The sequence below is a fragment of the Leptodactylus fuscus genome, chromosome 5, assembly GCF_031893055.1.
Source record: "Leptodactylus fuscus isolate aLepFus1 chromosome 5, aLepFus1.hap2, whole genome shotgun sequence".
Classification (NCBI taxonomy): Eukaryota; Metazoa; Chordata; class Amphibia; order Anura; family Leptodactylidae; genus Leptodactylus; species Leptodactylus fuscus.
The window spans coordinates 102,030,573-102,051,498 of NC_134269.1; the positions used below are offsets into that span (position 1 = coordinate 102,030,573).

The window sequence follows — 20,926 nt, forward strand, 5'->3', positions numbered from 1 at the left end:
GCAAAAATGCCACCCTCCCTGGGGCCCTGGCATAGCGCCGCCTGAAGCGGTCGCTTCAGGTCGCCTCATGGGAGGTGCGGCGCTGGGTCCACCGTGTGATTTCTAAGGTTCACTAGATCATATTCAACTCAGACACCAGCCTTCCATCCCCTCCACATTTCCAACTACTACCGTTTGTGCCTCCTGAAAGTCTAGCCTGAAGCACCTGCTTAATATGGTCAGGGCATGAATTCCTGCACTATGGAAATCTTCCACTCTCCTCCTCATTCCTTCACTGGATCCGCAAAGTGGAGGATATCCATGGAGGACCTCACTGCATATCTCCGTAATACACATGAGACCTTTATTGTTGCCTGGACTCCTTGGATTCTTTTCCAGGGCTCACAAGACTATAGAGACCCTGTGGGGTAGGCTATATGCTAGTTAGCTCATCTTCTGTTGATAGGGTTGCTGGAACTCCTTGACTATATTTTACCCCTTGCCCCCATTCCCCTTTTCTTTTCTCTCTCTCTTTGGACTTTCCCCTCCTGTCTCTCTTCTGTTTCTTCTCTCCTTCTCACTCCTCCCGCCTCAAACACTTCCTTGCTCTTTATACCAGTTCCTCCCTTCCTGTAACTTTTCTCCCTGAACTAACTCTCTTTTCTGTATTTTATTACTGTTTGTACATTGGCTCCCTATTTAAGTGGCGGCCTGTTTTTATACTTTTATAGTAGTTTATTTCAGTAATATGTCTTCAGCATAGGGACAGATACCTAAGTAGTGTCATCAGCACAATACTTTCTTGACCTCTGATCAGAGTAGAAGGGGTAATGTGATGATAATGAGATTTTTCCATCTAGATAAGCTATGTCTTATGCACAGTATAGGGCATAACTTGCAGAATGGTGTGGTCCGATCACTCCAACATCCACCAATCAGAAGAACTAAGATCTCCCCCTCCCCATTCTGAATGGAATGGTGGATGCTCTGTTTGACCACTATACAAACACCACTCGAAAGGGGAAAATATTCCTGTTTTTCCTGATTGGTCGGAGTCTGATTAGTTGGAATGATCTACAAATTCTGTAAATTACAACTTGCCCAGATATGAAAACACCTTTACACACAAATGCTTCAACCACTCTGTATTCCTGGAAAGCCTTGACAGAAGCAAATTCAAAGTTCAACTTTCATCTGCTGAGTCTCAAGACACAAGGACAGGAACCCTTCAGTAGCACTTCTGAGCAGACGCAGAAGAAACAGAAGCAAAAGAACAAGGAAAATTCCAGTTGGATGTGGAGCCACTGTGTCTCTGGTCTGGTTTGGCTTTGCGCCACCCCCATGGACGTTATCTGAGTAGCATCCCCAGTTTTCACCCTGTACAGGGATCTGGTCTTTGCTACAGGAAGACTTCCAGGCTGCCACCTCTCAGAGTGGTCACAGTGTAAGTGGCAGCTGGCCAAAGGCCAGAGAGGTGCCATGCAGAGGACCAGAGGAACAGGCAAAGAATTTTCGATTATGGACCAAAGGCTTGTGAAAGGCAGCCAGAGATCGAGGCTATAAACTAGCCCAAAGGGCAGGCAACTGAGATTTGTAAGTCGAGCACAAGCAGAGGTCATACACAGATAGGCAGCAGAACAGGATCAATAAAAAGTCAAAGATGAGTCACGTCAATAATGAGTCAAAGTACGGGCCAAGGTCAAAAACAGGAATCCAACAGTAACATAGTGACCAAACCCCTCACAGAAATCTAGCACATCAGATTCAAAATTGTCTGGGGGTTACATTGAGGACTGAACAGAAATAAATAGGCCAAGGATTTCTGGAATTGACTGGAAAGGCCCACATGTGTGTACGTTAGGAAGGAAAGGTGCACTTGCCCTATGGGCTGGACCAGGAGCAACAGCACCATGAAATACACAGTAGCATAGAGAGTCAAGAATCACACAGTGTGAACCAAAGGTATGCTGGCAACTAGGTATGCTGGGAGAGATGGTACACTGGCAAGCCCAGAGTTACAAGCAGGCCTTTATAATAGCGCTTCCATGAAGACTTGGTCAATGGGGGACATCTATGCCAGTTTTCTAGCTAATCTTTGGCGCACAACCCTTTCTTGTGCCATAAATGTGCCAAAAAGCTCCTTCTGCACCTGAGCACTCTAATAAGCAGATTGGGGCAGAGATCAGGCCAGGGCAAGGACATCTTAGTCTGAGAAATGTACTATAGGTCACGCCAGAAAGTTGGCGCAAGTTATACCTAAATTCTACACCAGTTCCTGATTGACGTAGATTTGAATTCTGGCACATGGGTGTGTGCCTTATTTATTAGGAGCCTCCAGTAATATGAATTAAAACTGTTATACAGAAAGTCAGTCTTAAAAAAAGTCTTCTCAATGTATTCATAAGCAGGCATATTGGCTCTAGAAAGTCAGGTACTCAAAGAGTAATGGTAATTCACCACAAAAAAAGCTTTGACAAAACTCAATAATTTGTGTGTGTATATACTGTAGACCTCCTTCCACTTGGAAAACACATGGCAATACACATGGGTATCTAATCCCTCTTATCCTTTGGCCAGTGGTATGGAGATACCTTGACACAACATTTTGTTTGGGTTCTCTTTAGTTTGTATAGATATTTTTTGACTTCTGATGCATTTTATTATGTTTTTTTGTGCGGCTAGTCTTTGTCTACAGGGGTAAAAAGGTAGTAGAACTACACACTGCAGTAGTAATGCTTCTTAAGTTTATTGTTTCATATATCACCACTTCTATGAGTGTCCATTCTCATAATAAATCTATACAATTGTTTTGACAAGTTTTAGCAACACGGGTTCTTGATCTGTCTTTAAAGAAGTCCAGTCAATAAGAATATAACACAATGGCCGCTTACACCAGCTTACTGTGTAAGCGGCAATTTTCTTGTGGCACGAGCATGCACAGTTGGCTCTGTCTGAGGCCTAGAAGATTGAAACCCAGGACGGAAGAAAACACAGGGAGAGGGTATTCCAGAAGAAGATAGAGGCATCGCTGGAGAGTTCTCTCGCAGCACTGGGGACACCTCCAGTGCTGTTTGAGTGCTGGGGACCGCCCCCAGTGCTGCGAGTGAACTCATTTGCATACTGAAGAAAACCCGGATATCTACTGAACGGTGGCACAGAGAAGATATCTAAAGGTAGGAGAAGAATAGCTTTTCTTAAGGCTATTCCTATATGTTAGAAAAAATTGCATTTTAATGATAGGAACCCTTTAAAGCATCACCAGGAGCTTAATCAATGTAAATACACTTGTATTAAATCAAATCCATAATAATATGTAATCACAATCCATAATTGTAAACTTGCAAAATACCCATAAACACAATTAAAAGCATACAACAGACAATGTGGTACAGATAGACATAACGTTACCCATATATATTATATAAATATAATCAATAATTAGTTAAGCAGTATGCTGGTATGAAATAATACATATAACCCTCAAAGAAAGAGTGCAATTCCCCTAAAAAAATCTATAATTTATAAATGTATATATAATCCACAATTCATAAATACATAAATAATCCCATCTATCCAAAATTTATATTAAAAAACAATCCATAAATAAACAATACAATAAATATAAATCAATCTGAAAAAGTTGTTATTTATATCTATGGGTATTGGGGCTATTTCGGTGATGTACCACGTGTGTCCCACCTGAGTTATCTACCTCAGGGGGCCTTATTGGTTGTGGCCCGCCATTTTTAGGGACCTGTGTGGGCGCATTGTTCTAGGCATCAGGGACACTATTTGTTATCTATTAGCCGCATATCTTACAGTGTTCCTGGTGTGATGCTAGTGATTTACCTGGATCACTGTAATTTTCTTTTTAGTTGAAACGCACATATTTTATTTACATTATTTCATAAAAGTCATTTCTCAGTGACATTTGTATAAATTTTTGATCCCTTCCACCGTCAGTGATATTATTATATTTAGCTGTCCAAATGACACGTTTGATGCATGACTCCATATTCCTAGTATGTTACCACAAAGTTGCATTATATTTCAATTATAGAGAAGGACTCCTGTTAATAAAAATAGCATTTATATATAGTAACTGAGCTAGCAGATGTTTGTCCCCACCAGATTAGCTATGTATATGTGGGAATAGAAACATATGTGCAAGTGAAACTGGCCAATCTCAGAGTAAGCTTATCATAGTCTATATAAACCAAACAGTATATATACACTATGGTGTAGGTTACCATCCTAGCACTTCCAAGATGAAGGGTGTCCTGGCCTTACTTGCCTTGGTGGCAGCTGTCACCAGCATGGAGAATTATAGCGGGTAAGCACAACGTCTTTTGTTCACTTCTCTTATTATTGGGGTACATAAGATTATGTTTACATGGTGTTTTATTGAAGTCAGAGAAAATCTGCTTCAGGTTTTTAAAGTTGATATTGTAAGTGGATTTTGACAAACCTTTCTATAAAAAAAAAAAAAAGAAAAAAAAGAAAAACACTCCAAAATCTGCACCAAACATTTTAATTGGAGTTACAGGTAGAATCTGCTATAAGATAGGGCAGGATGCTTCTTTTTTTCTCTGCTGGCTTATAAAAATCAAGTAGTAATATAAATCTGTCCCTGCCTCCCATTGAAATGAATGGGAAGAAGATTTGAGGCATTTTGTTGAAAGGTATTGAGGTTAAAAATTCCTCAAAATCTGCTCAAAAAGACTTCTGTCTGAACATACCCCGTAGTTCTGTGTGTTTTTCTAGCGGTACATTAAACTGCTAATATCAGAGGACATGAAAGGTCCTCTTGGAAGAGGTGAACCATATTAAACAAGGTGAAGCATATTAAAACAAGAACAAAGATAGGTCAGGCTTGTTTGAAATAGTTGCATTGTATCCTGCAGGAATGACACATGGAGTAATATAGGAGCAAATTGACTTAATCTCATAAGTTCAACAACTTTTGCCATTACTGTCACTTACTAAGAGTAATGGGTACAGCCTCTGAGTGGGGTAAAAGCTTAGTTGTTACTCTCTCACTAAGTGGGTATAATCTATTGAATAGTGACAGAATACTTGATAAGTCTCCAGTGAGCCAAATTATACATAACCAGGTATGGAGCAGTTCCTTTACATTATGGGTCTAAGGGAGGCTACTCTCTACCACAGCATGCCATGCTTAGTTTTATCAATCAGCTCCTCCAGGGGTGCCTGTGAGTGCGGTTGTACACCAAGGGGTTAAATGATTCGAATATTTGATGCGTTTAACCCCTTGGTGTTTGGCCGATTACACGCATTCCTATGCCAGCGAGGTATTCAATCGAATACTACTCGCTCAACACTAACCCCCACCAATCAACATTATTCAACCCAGTGCATAGCTGGAAGTAGTCAACTACACAATTAGTGCAATGACAATGGAAGCTGAAATGTATTACCATGGCACAGCCTCTGATAATTGATGACCTATCCTAAGGACATGCCATCAGTGTTTTAGATATGAAAAACCCCTTCAATAGGCTCACAACAGAACTTTATAACTGTACGGAGGTAAAAAATGGACCTTTCAGATTACCCACATTACAAAGTTATTTTTGAGGTATTTGTCATTTTTCCATTAGGCACTTGTGTGTGCCAATAGTAATTGTAGTTGTGAAGATATGATACATATGTACAGTGTACACTTTAACACAGAAACATCACTTCAGAAAAATAAAGCACTTGCTCAAGCATAAGCCATTAATTGTATTGCCTGGAATTTGTTATCACAAATAAAAAAGGTATGGAGTATGCCATCTTGAGCACAGGTCACTTCTATCTTAATTCCGAGAATAGCTGAACCTTGGACACACAATAGAAGCCACAGTTGGGAATATTCCTTTGAGGCTATGGAAATAAACACAACTATATTAATCTTCAATTTCTCTACAGACAACAAGTCCTGCGTATTCTCCCAGCCAATGAAGAGCAGCTGAACTTGGTACGGGAGTTGGAAAACTTCGAGGATCTAAAGGTAACAAAGTCAATAAAATTCTAGTTTCTGAAAGTATAACTGAACACGATCATATTATTTACAGTTATATATTATCATTTAGGCTCACATTCATTAAGTTAGGCTAAGTTAAAGCTAGGCTTGTCACAGGTTGCCTCAGATTTATGACTACATGTGCCTTCTTTGATAAATCTGTCATACATAGATCACTTCCACAGGCTAAATTAGAACACTTTGACCTAAATTTATCACAGTATTTGCCCTAGTTTCGAAAATAAATTATTGTTGTAAATGATTGCGCCCTGAGCTTTTGTATGCAGTGAACCCTCCAACATTAATATAACTGTTAACTTGCTTATAGAACAGATTACTAGATTCAGTTTTGGCCCCATACTATGGGTAACATTTATATCACTCTGGCTGCCTCTCTGTACTTTTAATAAGTCAGCCATGATTTTTACAATTTTTAGGTCCCGTTCATCTAGGGATGAAATGTTTATAGGGACATTGGAGATTAAGGCATTTTCTGGACAGGAGATCTTGTTCATGGGGTTAAGACAAGTATTAAGCCCAGGTTAGAGAGAGAAGAGGCAACTACTTGGGACCTGTCTGACCTGTCTGATGGTGGCTCTTCCTGGAACAGTGAAACATGGGTTAAAGACAGTAACCTACTTGACTTCAGTACCCATATCATACAGCTACACTTGGAAACTTCAGTAAGTCCAGGCCTACACAAGCATGGTTGTTTCTGACTGACAGGCCTCATAGAAGGATGCCAGTCTTAAGTGATTCTTTCCCATACAATTTTAAGATCTGTTAAATCTTTTATCATGACATTTCAAGAAATTAGGGTCAAACATGGATAAGCTACCATTCTACTTCTACACAATGAGTAAGTTCACTTATTCATGCCATGTTTTACAGCTGGATTTCTGGAGGTCACCTTCCATGCCTGAGAGGTTCATTGACATCCGTGTACCATTCTTCAGTCTTCAGGACGTAAAGGTCTATCTGGAATTTAACAACATCCAGTACAGCATTATGATCCAAGACTTGCAGGTTAGTGTTTTCTGTGCTCTGTTTTTTTTTTTTTTTTCATTTTAGGGGAATGCATTCTGAATATAAATATGCTTAGTGTATCAATATCATCAACATAAGTAGAAATATGAAGGCTTCAATGGTTACTAACATTTCAGCAAGTTTGGCATAAGTCAATAGTACAAGCAATTTTAAGACACTAAGCAATATCTCTCATCAGAGAAAAGTGATTCTTTCTCCCCTTATCCAACTATTTTTCTGCTCACACTCATCTCTAATCTTTTAGTTAGAATGAATGAGTGTATTCATGTCTTTTTTCTTGACTTACAGAAAAGTTGGTTAGTTAAAAAATGGACATGTTCTATCTTTTTCTGTTTTGATGGACACATGGACCCAATAGACACCAATGTATCCATTTTTAGTGGACATAACAATGTACTTGAGATCTATTAAAAAAAGATCAGTGGTTTAGGTAAAAAATAACAAAACAATGAAATTCATTCATTTATTAATGGACTGTTCAAATCGTATGCAAAATTAGTGACGCTTGTCCATCAAAAATAGACTAGGAACAAATGCAAAACAGATGCACAACTGCCTTAAAAAAACAGATTGATTCATCTGTTTTTCATGGCTATCCTTCAGCTTGCTTTTGGACAGCTGCTACCAACATCAAGACCAGCCTAAGATGTAGTTACCTAGTAGTAAACCTGCAGTGATGTCTTGATCCCAAAAAAACAGAAATCACCCATGGAATCAAATTCCGAAAAGGAAAGACATCTGCGCTCACCCAAATAAAATACTTTATTGTATTCAAAATCCTCTGAATGCATTTTGGGGGATATCCCCTTTACCAAGTGTACACAGACAAGCTTAAAATCGTTTGGTAGCACAGTAGGACCAGATCCATATCACACATAGATATCCCAGGTTTTGCTCATTTAGTTCTTCACTAGAGATGAGTGAGTAGTATTTGATCGAGAAGGTATTCAATTGAATAGTCGAATATTGAGGTCTACTCGAATCGAATGTCGTATTTTCGAATATTTCACTACTCATCTCTACTGTATACTTTTTTTTTTTTTTTTTAATTCCTACATTGACCTACGTCCTGTCCCACCTCCTCTGCATGGTTATTGGTGTAAATAAAAGCACCAGTGAAGATGGGAGGGGAATCAAATTTTTACTGCGTTTACCACGTGGTATTCGACTGAGTACGAGTATTTCAAATAACGTAGTAATCTATCGAATACCTACTCGATCGAGTACTACTTGCTCATCTCTATTCTTCATCTAACCCTAAACCTCAAATCTTTAAGGACACAATCTGCTCAGATATACCACCTTAGATGTGACATGTCAAACCTTGGACTTCCACTCTGAAAGTTGTTAGTTATGAGTTTTTTCAGTTTTCTAATAATGTAATGTAGAGTCATCAATATTTTAAATGTTATTTATTTATTTTTTCTATAATATATTTACAGTTATAACTTTTTTGGTGAGGGGTGTCACCGCAAAAAGATAGTGAAACTTTCCTGCTAAATATCTATATTTATATATTTCCATATTTTTACTAGGAATTGCTTGATGAAGAAAAGACAGATATGAAGATTGGACGTGCCACGGAAAATGCCCGTTCCACTGACACATTTAACTATGCTACATACCACACCTTTGATGAGGTAAGAGATGATACCTACAGCCCTGATGCTCTCTGCATTAACCAAACTCATGCTGTCGTAAAAAAATGTCTGTGTATGGGGGTCACAAATTATATGGGTTGGTGCATCCCTTTATATACAGGATCCTTTGACACTGCACTGTTTGAGTGGTTCTCTCATTCAGTGGTATCAGAACTATAGAACTTTTATTAACAACAGGGAAACAAGCAGTTACAGAGCTCAGAAATGAAGCAACTTGTGTAACTGTTTCAGAATAATCTCACAAAGGCAACAGATATACAAGATAAGAGAAGTGATAATGGGCAGTGTCTGTATATAATGCCCAGAGACAGTCATACTACAGTATTTGGTATCTATATTTACAAAGCTAGAGAAACGGTACTGTTTATTGTCTGTATATTGATATGATAGTGTATGCAGGCACTTAACCTAAACCATTTCATAGGCCACTTCTCCCCTTTCTGTGTCATAATTTGTAAGAAGGTGGAAGGTCTATTTTCAGTCCTCTTAAACCTGTATAGTGTTGATGATGCCTGGATTGCACTAGTAGGGATTATTCATTCCCAGCTTCTGCTTTGATTCAGTTTAATAATTTGCGTCATAACAGCAGTTTTCTAGGTGTAATAAAATCTATACAGAACAATGCAATGCTCATATACTATGTGCTCATAGATTAACAACTTCATTGACACTCTGGTGGCTGAAAATCCTGGCCTGGTGAGCAAAATTCAGATTGGCAGAAGCTACGAGGGTCGCCCACTGAATGTTCTGAAGGTAAGAATAATTCATACTTTTGATATAATATTGGACAGAGGGACGCATTTATAATATTTATATATTCTTGTACCATTTTCATCTTCATTTCTTTGTGCTGTTGGTGAAAGTTTTATTTGAGTCACTAAGAATTTATGGCATTATTCAACTTTTTTTTGTTGTAGCATGAGACTATACAGTATTTTTTATAGACTTTCTAGTCATGCACAGTGGTGGAAGCACACGGTGTGATGACTTTCTCACTATACTGGTTCAATAAAGGGAAGTCTAATTTTGACAGGACCCTCAAGTATTTAGATATCAAGAAAATTAGTTATGTAACAAATGGGGATACCTAACATGTTTGTTTACTTTATTTATTTTACCATATGTGTGTTTTAAATTAAAGTTACCGTATTTTTCGGACTATAAGACGCACTGGACTATAAGACGCACCTAGGTTTTAGAGGAGGAAAATAGGGAAAAAAAATTTTGAAGCAAAAACTGGTAAAATATTTAATATATGGGAGTTGTAGTTTTGCAACAGCTGCAAGGCCACATTGACAGGTGACCCTGCAGCTGTACGGGGATGCATAGAGCGTTTTTTTTTTGCGGGGCCAGCTGTACTTTTTAGTTATACCATTTTGGGGGATATCTATTGCTTAGATCACCTTGTATTGAAAAAAAAAACAGGAGGTGATTTAGAACTTTTATTTATTTCATATTTTTAAAGCTTTTTTTTTTTTTTTTTACTATTTTATTCCCCCCCTGGGGGCTTGAACCTGTGGTCACTTGATCGCAAGTCCCATAGACGGCAATACAACTGTATTGCCGTCTATGGGACATTCTGTATATTAGTATTACGGCGGCTGGTCATAGAGACCAGCCGCAATACTAATACAGCAGTGACAGGCCGGGGAGCCTCATTAGGCTCCCGGCTGTCACCCGGACAGGTCGGCTCCTGCGATATCGCCGCGCAGGAGCCGGCCTGCAACTTTACAGGTACGGGGCCGGTGGGGACCGGCCCCGGGGGAGAAGGGGCCACGGATACTGACCCGGCATCCGCTGTACTAGAGAGGCGGATGCCGGGGAGGGATAGACGCCGGGGCCTGAGACATCGCTACGATCCTCTGCCCTTCATGAAGCCAGCAGCGGGGGGACGGAGGAGCCCCTGCCGCTGCTGGCTTCATGCAGGGCAGAGGAGCGCAGCGATGTCTCAGGCCCCGGCACCTGAAATGGCGTCTATCACTTGCCGGCTTCCGCCTCTCTATTACAGCGGATGCCAGGCGCCACCTTCAGACTATAAGACGCACCCTTCTTTTCCCCCAAAATTTTGGGGAAAAAAAGTGCGTCTTATAGTCCGAAAAATACGGTATATTGTATTGCAGTAAATTGCCCATAGGCGCCTTATGTGGAATAGGGAAAGGCAGTTATGCTATAGCAACCTCTAGGCTCCGCAATCTTACTGTGGGGGTCTGACGGAGGGCCATCTTGGCTTCAAACAACCTAGATGCCATGATCTCTATTGATCACAATAGGGGTTAAGCCACAGGAGTCAGAGTATTTTCCAATTCTGGGGGCTAGTCCTGGGTTTTGGCTATGTATTACAGCCGAGACCTGTAAGTAATGCTGAAAACACAGCTCCTGTGCCTGTGGTATTAAAGTGCAATACTATTATGTCACGGAGCATTAAATATACACTAAGTGAGACGCAATAGTACAGCGCAGAGTGAGAAGGGGTTAAAGAACATTTATTAATATAAACACACTTACACATTACATATATAATTGTGTAATGTATGGATAAACTGACTATGGTATTCATTGATTAAAAAAATCAGTAATTACGAAGTCAGCAGGAAAATCAGTATCAAACTAATGACAGTAATTTGTAGGGCTGCTTCTACACTTTCCAAAAATGGCTATCTTATTCTGCATTGCAGCTCCATTTTCATGAAAATTTGGATTTTACTCTTATGTAAATTAGCTGAAAAGGGCTTTAGAAGTGTTTCTGCTCCTGCTGGAGCTTTGCCCCTCACTCCAAATAACCACCGCCAGAATGGCATCTTTGGATAGTGTAGGATCAACCCTATAAGGTGCTGTCAGTATTTTGATACCAATTTTCCTGCTGAAAGATTCACTTTAAATATGTATTCTATAAATATTCTATGTTCTTTTCTAGTTCAGCACTGGTGCCAACCGCCCAGCTTTCTGGATTGACACTGGAATTCACTCCCGTGAGTGGGTTACTCAAGCCAGTGGATTGTGGTTTGCAAAGAAGGTATGGCATCACTATTTTTGCAATGTGTCTATGGCTAGTGGAAGAAAAATGTGCACTGTAATATTTTCATGTTCATGGGCTGTAACGTTTTCTTTACTGTATTTCTGGGAGTTAAAAGCACAAATTTCACGATTATCCATAGTATAAAAAGAGAATTTTCTTAGACTTTAATATTGATGACTTATTTTCTGAGATCAATGATCAAACCTATTTTATTACCTGCAGATCGCTACTGATTACGGACGTGATGCATCTCTTACTGCCACCCTGAACAAAATAGACATACTCTTGGAAATTGTGACCAACCCTGATGGCTATGTTTACACCCACACCAGAGTAAATATTACTTGAATATAATGAATGCATTATTCTCTATCATTCATAATAGAAATTTCAATATCACTCATTATCATTATTACATTACAGGACCGTATGTGGCGTAAGACCAGATCTCCAAATACTGGCTCCACCTGTATTGGAACTGATCCCAACAGAAACTGGGATGCTGGTTTTGGAGGTAACAATGCTGAGTTTATAAATGGCATTGTCACATGCACTGTTTTACATTCTGTTATGTGAGTAATATAAGTTATCAATGTCAGGACCAAGGTAAGGAGGTCTTGAAAGGAGTCTGTCAGATCTTAAATGCTTTCTAAACCAATTATAGTATAATTATTTTTTTTTTATAGGATGTCTTTGCTCACAAACCGATGAAGCAATGCTGAGAACATTTTTATCAATACACAAATCAGCCTGTACATTAAGGACAGGCCTAATCTCGGAGATTTTTTTACAGATAGTTGCGAGTGATGCAGGCAGAGGCTAAAAATATTGATCATGAATTTCTAAGAACAAATTTAGCATATCAGCCCTGGCCACAGTGCAAGTGCCAGCTGACCTGTATACCTATAAAAAAGATTATTATCTCTGCATTGCTTCATTGGGTTGTGACCAAAATGGTATGTTTCTACACCTATTAAAGTCTTCTGCATGGCACTATTAGGCCCTATTCATATGTCTAAAAATAAAGAGGAATTTGAGGCGGACATCCGCCTCAGATTCATTTTCATTTTCCACCCTCCAGCTCACTGCTATTTAGGTCCAAGTGAATTGGCATAATCAGAGGGGAGTCTTGAGCAGGACACTTATTTTTTCAACAATCTCTGTCTCCCATTGAAAATCAGCTGTAGATTATTCTGTGTGAATGGGGCCTTACTTGTATGGGAAGCATTTTGGACCTGAAAGACTCCATTTAAAACTGAGTATTAGGTGAATTTGTAGGTGGGTCAATTTAATGGCTTTATACGATGTGCATTAACTATTGGAACTGCATTGATTAAAGGGGTTGTTCACGAATTAGAAGATAAGTTAAGAGTGACCATAAATATCTGATCTCTGGGGGACTGACAAACTGCCCCTACACAGATCACCTGTACAGGGCTCCTTCCAGCACTCATACTATATAAAACATGGCACCAGAAGCAGTTGACCCCATGCCCTGTATAGTGGCACTACAGCTCTGCTGTCATTGATGTCAATGGGAGCTTAGTTACAGTAGTGGTGCCCAGCCACTATACAAGGATCAGAGCCAATTGCTTTTAAGTCCATGTTGTGTATAGTATGGGCCCCAGTTGCGGCCCCGTACAGTTGATTTGTGTGGGATTCTTATATCCTAAGGATAGGTAATAACTTTCTAATTACTGGAAAACCCCTTTAAATGATTTTTTTACTGATATCCAGGTGGTGGATCAAGCGCAAATCCTTGCAGTGAAACCTACAGAGGACGTGCTGCCCACTCTGAGCCAGAGGTCAAGGCTATTGTCGACTTTGTGAAGAGCCATGGCAAAATCAAGGGATTTGTTTCCATCCACAGCTATTCCCAGATGCTTCTTTACCCATATGGTTACACCACTGCTCGTGCTGCTGATTACGCTGAACTGGTACATTTTTTTCTCCTTATATTTTATTATTGGTAATAGTAAGAAAAAATGGTTTTCTTATGAAAATATTGGTTTTTTTTAATTATTTGTACTATTATCTTATTCTACCTTTTTGTATACAGGACAGTCTTGCTAGAACAGCAGTTACTGCATTGACTTCACGGTATGGAACACAATACACATATGGATCCATCATTACCACCATCTGTAAGTACTGCTTTTACTTAGTGTACTTTTTAATTAGTAATGGTGGAAATCTACTCTTACCAGTATCAACAGGGTTGTTATGGCTGGGGAGCCATACCTGTATTTACACAAGGGCCAATCAAATGAACAGTTATCCATACAGTCCTATGAAAAAGTTTGGGCACCCCTATTAATCTTAATCATTTTTAGTTCTAAATATTTTGGTGTTTATAACAGCCATTTCAGTTTGATATATCTAATAACTGATGGACACAGTAATATTTCAGGATTGAAATGAGGTTTATTGTACTAACAGAAAATGTGCAATATGCATTAAACCAAAATTTGACCGGTGCAAAAGTATGGGCACCTCAACAGAAAAGTGACATTAATATTTAGTAGATCCTCCTTTTGCAAAGATAACAGCCTCTAGTCGCTTCCTGTAGCTTTTAATCAGTTCCTGGATAAAGGTATTTTGGACAAACAATTCAAGTTCAGTTAAGTTAGATGGTCGCCGAGCATGGACAGCCCGCTTCAAATCATCCCACAGATGTTCAATGATATTCAGGTCTGGGGACTGGGATGGCCATTCCAGAACATTGTAATTGTTCCTCTGCATGAATGCCTGAGGATTTGGAGCGGTGTTTTGGATCATTGTCTTGCTGAAATATCCATCCCCGGCGTAACTTCAACTTCGTCACTGATTCTTGAACATTATTCTCAAGAATCTGCTGATACTGAGTGGAATCCATGCGACTCTCAACTTTAACAAGATTCCCGATGCCGGCATTGGCCACACAGCCCCAAAGCATGATGGAACCTCCACCAAATTTTACAGTGGGTAGCATGTGTTTTTCTTGGAATGCTGTTTCTTTTTGGACGCCATGCATAACGCCTTTTTTTATAACCAAACAACTCAATTTTTGTTTCCAAAATGAAGCTGCCTTGTCCAAATGTGCTTTTTCATACCTCAGGCAACTCTATTTGTGGCGTACGTGCAGAAACGGCTTCTTTCTCATCACTCTCCCATACAGCTTCTATTTGTGCAAAGTGCGCTGTATAGTTGACCGATGCACAGTGACACCATCTGCAGCAAGATGATGCTGCAGCTCTTTGGAGGTGGTCTGTGGATTGTCCTTGACTGTTCTCACCATTCTTCTTCTCTGCCTTTCTGATATTTTTCTTGGCCTGCCACTTCTGGGCTTAACAAGAACTGTCCCTGTGGTCTTCCATTTCCTTACTATGTTCCTCACAGTGGAAACTGACAGGTTAAATCTCTGAGACAACTTTTTGTATCCTTCCCCTGAACAACTATGTTGAACAATCTTTGTTTTCAGATCATTTGAGAGTTGTTTTGAGTAGCCCATGATGCCACTCTTCAGAGGAGATTCAAATAGGAGATCAACTTGCAATTGGCCACCTTAAATACCTTTTCTTATGATTGGATACATCTGGCTATGAAGTTCAAAGCTCACTGAGGTTACAAAACCAATTTTGTGCTTCAGTAAGTCAGTAAAAAGTAGTTAGGGGAATTCAAATCAATAAAATGATAAGGGTGCCCATACTTTTGCACCGGTCAAATTTTGGTTTAATGCATATTGCACATTTTCTGTTAGTACAATAAACCTCATTTCAATCCTGAAATATTACTGTGTCCATCAGTTATTAGATATATCAAACTGAAATGGCTGTTGCAAACACCAAAATATTTAGAACAAAAAATGATTAAGATTAATAGGGGTGCCCAAACTTTTTCATAGGACTGTATAACCCATTGATGGACCAGTTGGACACAGTGGGAGCAGGTCTCTATTTCTAATTCATAGAGGAGAGTTCAAGCAGTACTCAGTACAAGTCTCTATAATGTCCTTATTCCCTAATATTTAAAAGATATCTTAAAGAAAAACAATAAAAACCAACAGTGTCATACAGCAAGCTCAATAGTTTTGGCAACCAAGTTACTCGTTAAGTATTTTTAATAATAAATGCAAGTTAATAACTGTGATATGGACATTTCAGTCATAAATGTTGTTCATCCTATTTTCTGTTATATCATTAATCCTGGAAAATTATAACTTTACAGATCAAGCCAGTGGAGGTACCGTTGACTGGACCTACAACCAGGGCATCAAGTACTCTTACACCTTTGAGCTGCGTGATACTGGCCGCTATGGCTTTGCCCTGCCTGCAAACCAGATTGTCCCAACTGCTGAGGAGACCTGGTTGGCCCTTACTAAGCTCATTGAGCATACCCGTAATAACCTCTATTAAGTGATAAGCCTTCCAAATGCAATAAAGATCCTTACTGAAACTAAAGAAAAATTGTCTTTGTTTTTACATATTATATATTAGAATTGATATCTAAACTACTTATGCCTTTATCAAGTAACTACCGTATTTTTCGGACTATAAGACGCACTTTTTTCCCCAAAATTTCGGAGGGATATGAGGGTGCATCTTATAGTCCGAATGTGGACTAAGGGGGGGAGGAGGAGCGGAATTGCAGCATTGCTGGCTAACACACTCCCCGGCATCCATCGTTCTATTATAGCAGATGCCGGGTCCGGAGCGAATGCCTGCGATCTCTGATCGTAATGCTGAGATAATATTTTAACCTTTAACTGTTACTGCACAATCAGGAATTAAATGTGACTGAAATTAGTCAGCGTTTCACTAACAGAAAAGTGAAAGTACTGGCGGGCAGGGACTAGATGTAGCATCCATGTACATAGGGTGTCACCATCCTACAGGCTCACTCTACTCATGCATTTACCATTAACTGCAGGTTGCACGTGTACATACCTCCCAACTTTCAAAGGACAGAAAGAGGGATAAAATGTACGGCCCTTGTGGCGTGACCACATAGTATAAAGTCTCTCTCCTGGTGCACCCACAGTTTAATGGCCCCCTCCAGCTGCTGCAGTTTAATGGCCCCCTCCAGCTGCTGCAGTTTAATTTCCCCCTCCAGCTGCCCCCTGTGCGAAGTTCCTTTCACTGTGAAGCTATGGGTTGGGACACTACTTCTACACCTATTAAAGGGGTTGTCCCATCACAAGGATCCTATCTATACTGCTTGTTAATGTGGATGTAAGACTTTTCCTAAATACACTGCTTCAGCAAAACTGCTTTGTTTGTCCACTATCTTACTTTATTCAATTCATTGTTGACACAGCCCTTGACTTATCTGCTCATGAGTCAAGTGATGTATCTGCTGCTCTCAGGGGGAAGGGAGGAGGGGCTAAGTGCACGGGAGCGAGCCTGTGTTTCTAGCTATTCCTGTGTCTGCACCACATGACCTAGGTCCTGCACTCAGATAGAGGAGAGGAGCTGCTTTCATTTCTGAACGTCTTCTGTTCTCCCAGTTATCAGGCTAGCTAATTCAATTGTGTTCATTATGGCAGAGACAGGCAGTCTCTGTATGTAACACAGAATGGAGTTGCTGCTGCCTGTACTTCATAGTCCAATGTGGGTGGGCGGAGCTACACGCTAATTTGGGGGCGGAGCTAAACGGCAGGTTGATTGTGAAACCCTGCCCACCAAATGATGCCAGAAACCAGGAAGAAAGAAGATTTTACAGCAGTGAAGACTGGTGAGTATGCGACGTGGGAATACCCCTTTAACTCTAATACTGAGTGCCACCTACATCTCTATCTAGATCTTTGTATGCAACCTTCAACACTGCAGCTTTTGTAAAACTACAACACCCAGCATGCATACTTGCTCTGCTGTTCTTGGAACTCCCATGGAAGTGAATGGAGCATGTTGGGAGTTGTAGTTTCACAACAGCTGCAGTGTCGAAGGTTGATTACCCCTGATCTAGTTTATGCTCTGCTCACCAAATGCACACTGTGATGTAGCATTAATCTCAAAAATTATTCATTTGTTCATTTGGCTTTTTTTCAGCAATTATATATATACTGTACTATATTTTATCTAAAAAAGAATCTCCATTATTATTATTTGTTGTGTTCACTCAATATACAGTCTAGTCTGCACTAGTCTGAAAAAACTTGTTATTTAACATATATGTAAAATATACGTTTCATAAGTTTTTTTTTGCTGTACATATTGCAGCCTGTGCTAAACTGAAAAAAAACCTGATATTTAAAGCTAAATTTTTCCTCAAATGCTTGTTTTTTAAAACCAACAGAAAAACCTAAAAAAAAAACATGGGTCGTCAAAATTGTTGACAAGCACTATAATTAACTCCTTATACTAGAACGGCAGATGTCAGGTGTTTAAAGATACAGCAGGCACCTGGCGCTAATGCCAGCGATCAGTGCCCACACCGGTAGCCACACCACCAAATTATTTTTTAAATTGGCAGAGGGCAATGACAAAATATCATACTAATCATACTTTGCCGACGGTGCTCTGGTGCCTCCCTGTGCAGTCCGAACCTCTAGCTCCATTGTTGTCTTTCGGTGGAAGTGCCTGCTGCACATGACCGCTGACAGCAAATAACGGCCTCAGTGGAAGGGAACTGAGACGTCACAGCCAGCAAAAAGGCCAATTGTCCAGGTAAGGGAAAATGGAGATCCCCTAGACCCTGAGAGCTGCAGCCACTAAGGATACCACCTTGTTGAAGACAAAGGATGCTGACATTATTCTGAATGGGAGAGGGGTGAACTGCAGATGTATTAAGTGACCCTGTTTGACCACCGCGATTTTCAAGTATTTCCTGTGAGATGGAAAAATTGGGATGTGTAGATAAAGGTCCATGAGATCTAGCATGGTCATATAATTTCCCTGCTGAAGAATAAAGATAACCGATCTTACAGTCTTCATCTGGAATTTTCTTTTTATGATGTTTCATTGAGGTATCTCAGGTCAATAATCATTAGAGATGAGCGAACAGTGAAATATTCGATATTCGTTTTGAATAGCCCCTCAATATTCGACTATTGGAACGAATATCGAATCCCATACAGTGTACAGCATTCGGCTAATCAATGCTGGTTTTGCCGGAGGAGGCGGAGTCTAAGATCGGTCCACAGCAGTCTCCATTGTGGTCCGATCTCAGATGTAGCAGAGTTGAGCGCACAGCTCTGCTACATCTCAGGTATAGCAGAGTTGAGCGCACAGCTCTACTACATCTCTTGACATTTCAGGATCGTTTTTAAAATCCGATTTCCGATCATTCGGAGATTGGATTTTAAAAACGATCCTATTCACTACACATCCCACACTGTGTAGTGATTAACCCCCCCACCGGTGTCCACTTACCTGCATAGCTGCAGCTCCCAGCTCCTCTTCTTGGTCCGGTCCTCTGTCCACATGTCTTCAGAGCGCCCTGCCCTCGCCTTCCGAGACTAGTATTATGGAGAAGGCGGGGCTTAGGAGAGTGTGGGCGGGTACTGGGAGGGGAGACATGAGTGATGCACTCACGTCTCCCTGCCCACACTAAGCCCTGCATCTCTACAATACTAGTCTAGGGAGGCGGGGTCCTCTGTCCTCTTCAGAGCGCCCTGCTCCCCCTCTCCCCCGCCTCCTTAGACTGGTATTGTAGAGATGCAGGGAATAGGCGGGGCTTGGTGCGGCTGGAGAGCGTGGGCGGGGAGACGTGAGTGCATCACTCACGTCTCCCCTCCCAGTACCCGCCCACACTCTCCTAAGCCCCGCCTTCTCTATAATACTAGTCGGGGGAGAGGGGGGCAGGGCGCTATGAAGACCGGACAGAGGACCAGACCAAGAAGAACAGGGAGCTGCAGGTAAGCGGACACCAGTGGGGGGGAGGGGGTTAATTACTACACAGCGTGGCGTCCAAAAATTTAAACAATTTTTGGACTACATACTGTGTAGTGAATAGGATCATCTTTAAAATCCCAGCTTTGCTTCATCTCCGATGTAGTACTGTTCAATGTCTGATGCTACACACTCAGCTGGGCGTGCGCTCCGCTTGGCTGCATCTCCGGAGTAGTTGAGCTGAGCGAACAGCCCGATGTAGCAGAGCTGGCAGATGTAGCAGGGCTGGCCGATGTAGCAGTCCGATGCAGCAGAGCTGAGTGTGTAGCAACACACTAGTAGATACTTGGTGGTGTAACTAGTAGATACTTGGTGGTGTAACTAGTAGCTACTTGGTGGTGTAACTAGTAGATACTTGGTGGTGTAACTAGTAGATACTTGGTGGTGTAACTAGTAGATACTTGGTGGTGTAACTAGTAGATCCTTGGTGGTGTAACTAGTAGATACTTGGTGATGTAACTAGTAGATACTTGGTGGTGTAACTAGTAGATACTTGGTGGTGTAACTAGTAGATAGTTGGTGGTGTAACTAGTAGATACTTGGTGGTGTAACTAGTAGATACTTGGTGGTGGAACTAGTAGATACTTGGTGGTATAACTAGTAGATACTTGGTGGTGTAACTAGTAGATACTTGGTGGTGGAACTAGTAGATACTTGGTGATGTAACTAGTAGATACTTGGTGTTGTAACTAGTAGATACTTGGTGGTGTAACTAGTAGATACTTGGTGGTGTAACTAGTAGATCCTTGGTGGTGGAACTAGTAGATACTTGGTGGTGTAACTAGTAAATCCTTGGTGATGTAACTAGTAGATACTTGGTGGTGTAACTAGTAGCTACTTGGTGGTGTAACTAGTAGATCCTTGGTGGTGTAACTAGTAGATACTTGGTGATGTAACTAGTAGATACTTGGTGGTGTAACTAGTAGATCCTTGGTGGTGTAACTAGTAGATACTTGGTGGTGTAACTAGTAGATACTTGGTGGTGTAACTAGTAGCTACTTGGTGGTGTAACTAGTAGATCCTTGGTGGTGGAACTAGTAGATACTTGGTGGTGTAACTAGTAGATCCTTGGTGGTGGAACTAGTAGCTACTTGGTGGTGTAACTAGTAGATACTTGGTGGTGTAACTAGTAGATACTTGGTGGTGTAACTAGTAGCTACTTGGTGGTGTAACTAGTAGATACTTGGTGGTGCAACTAGTAGATACTTGGTGGTGTAACTAGTAGATACTTGGTGATGTAACTAGTAGATACTTGGTGGTGTAACTAGTAGATACTTGGTGGTGTAACTAGTAGATTCTTGGTGGTGTAACTAGTAGATACTTGGTGGTG

General features: G+C 40.6%; 1 protein-coding gene across 1 annotated transcript; it reads left to right on the plus strand.

The window, feature by feature from the left end:
• Positions 1-4,247: 4,247 nt before the first annotated feature.
• LOC142204932 (carboxypeptidase A1-like) lies at positions 4,248-16,122 on the plus strand. The gene is made up of 11 exons (XM_075276264.1): positions 4,248-4,312; positions 5,911-5,992; positions 6,896-7,030; positions 8,587-8,691; positions 9,364-9,465; positions 11,627-11,725; positions 11,951-12,061; positions 12,152-12,242; positions 13,466-13,665; positions 13,788-13,872; positions 15,935-16,122. Exons 1-11 carry the CDS (start codon positions 4,248-4,250, stop codon positions 16,120-16,122), a joined length of 1,263 nt encoding a protein of 420 aa, XP_075132365.1.
• Positions 16,123-20,926: the final 4,804 nt, after the last annotated feature.

Coding starts and splice junctions, on each gene's coding strand:
- LOC142204932 (XM_075276264.1), top strand. CDS start 4,248: ATGAAGGGTGTCCTGGCCTTACTTGCCTTGGTGGCAGCTGTCACCAGC. Junction 7,031..8,586: donor TTATGATCCAAGACTTGCAG/GTTAGTGTTTTC, acceptor TATTTTTACTAG/GAATTGCTTGATGAAGAAAA. Junction 12,062..12,151: donor ATGTTTACACCCACACCAGA/GTAAATATTACT, acceptor ATTACATTACAG/GACCGTATGTGGCGTAAGAC.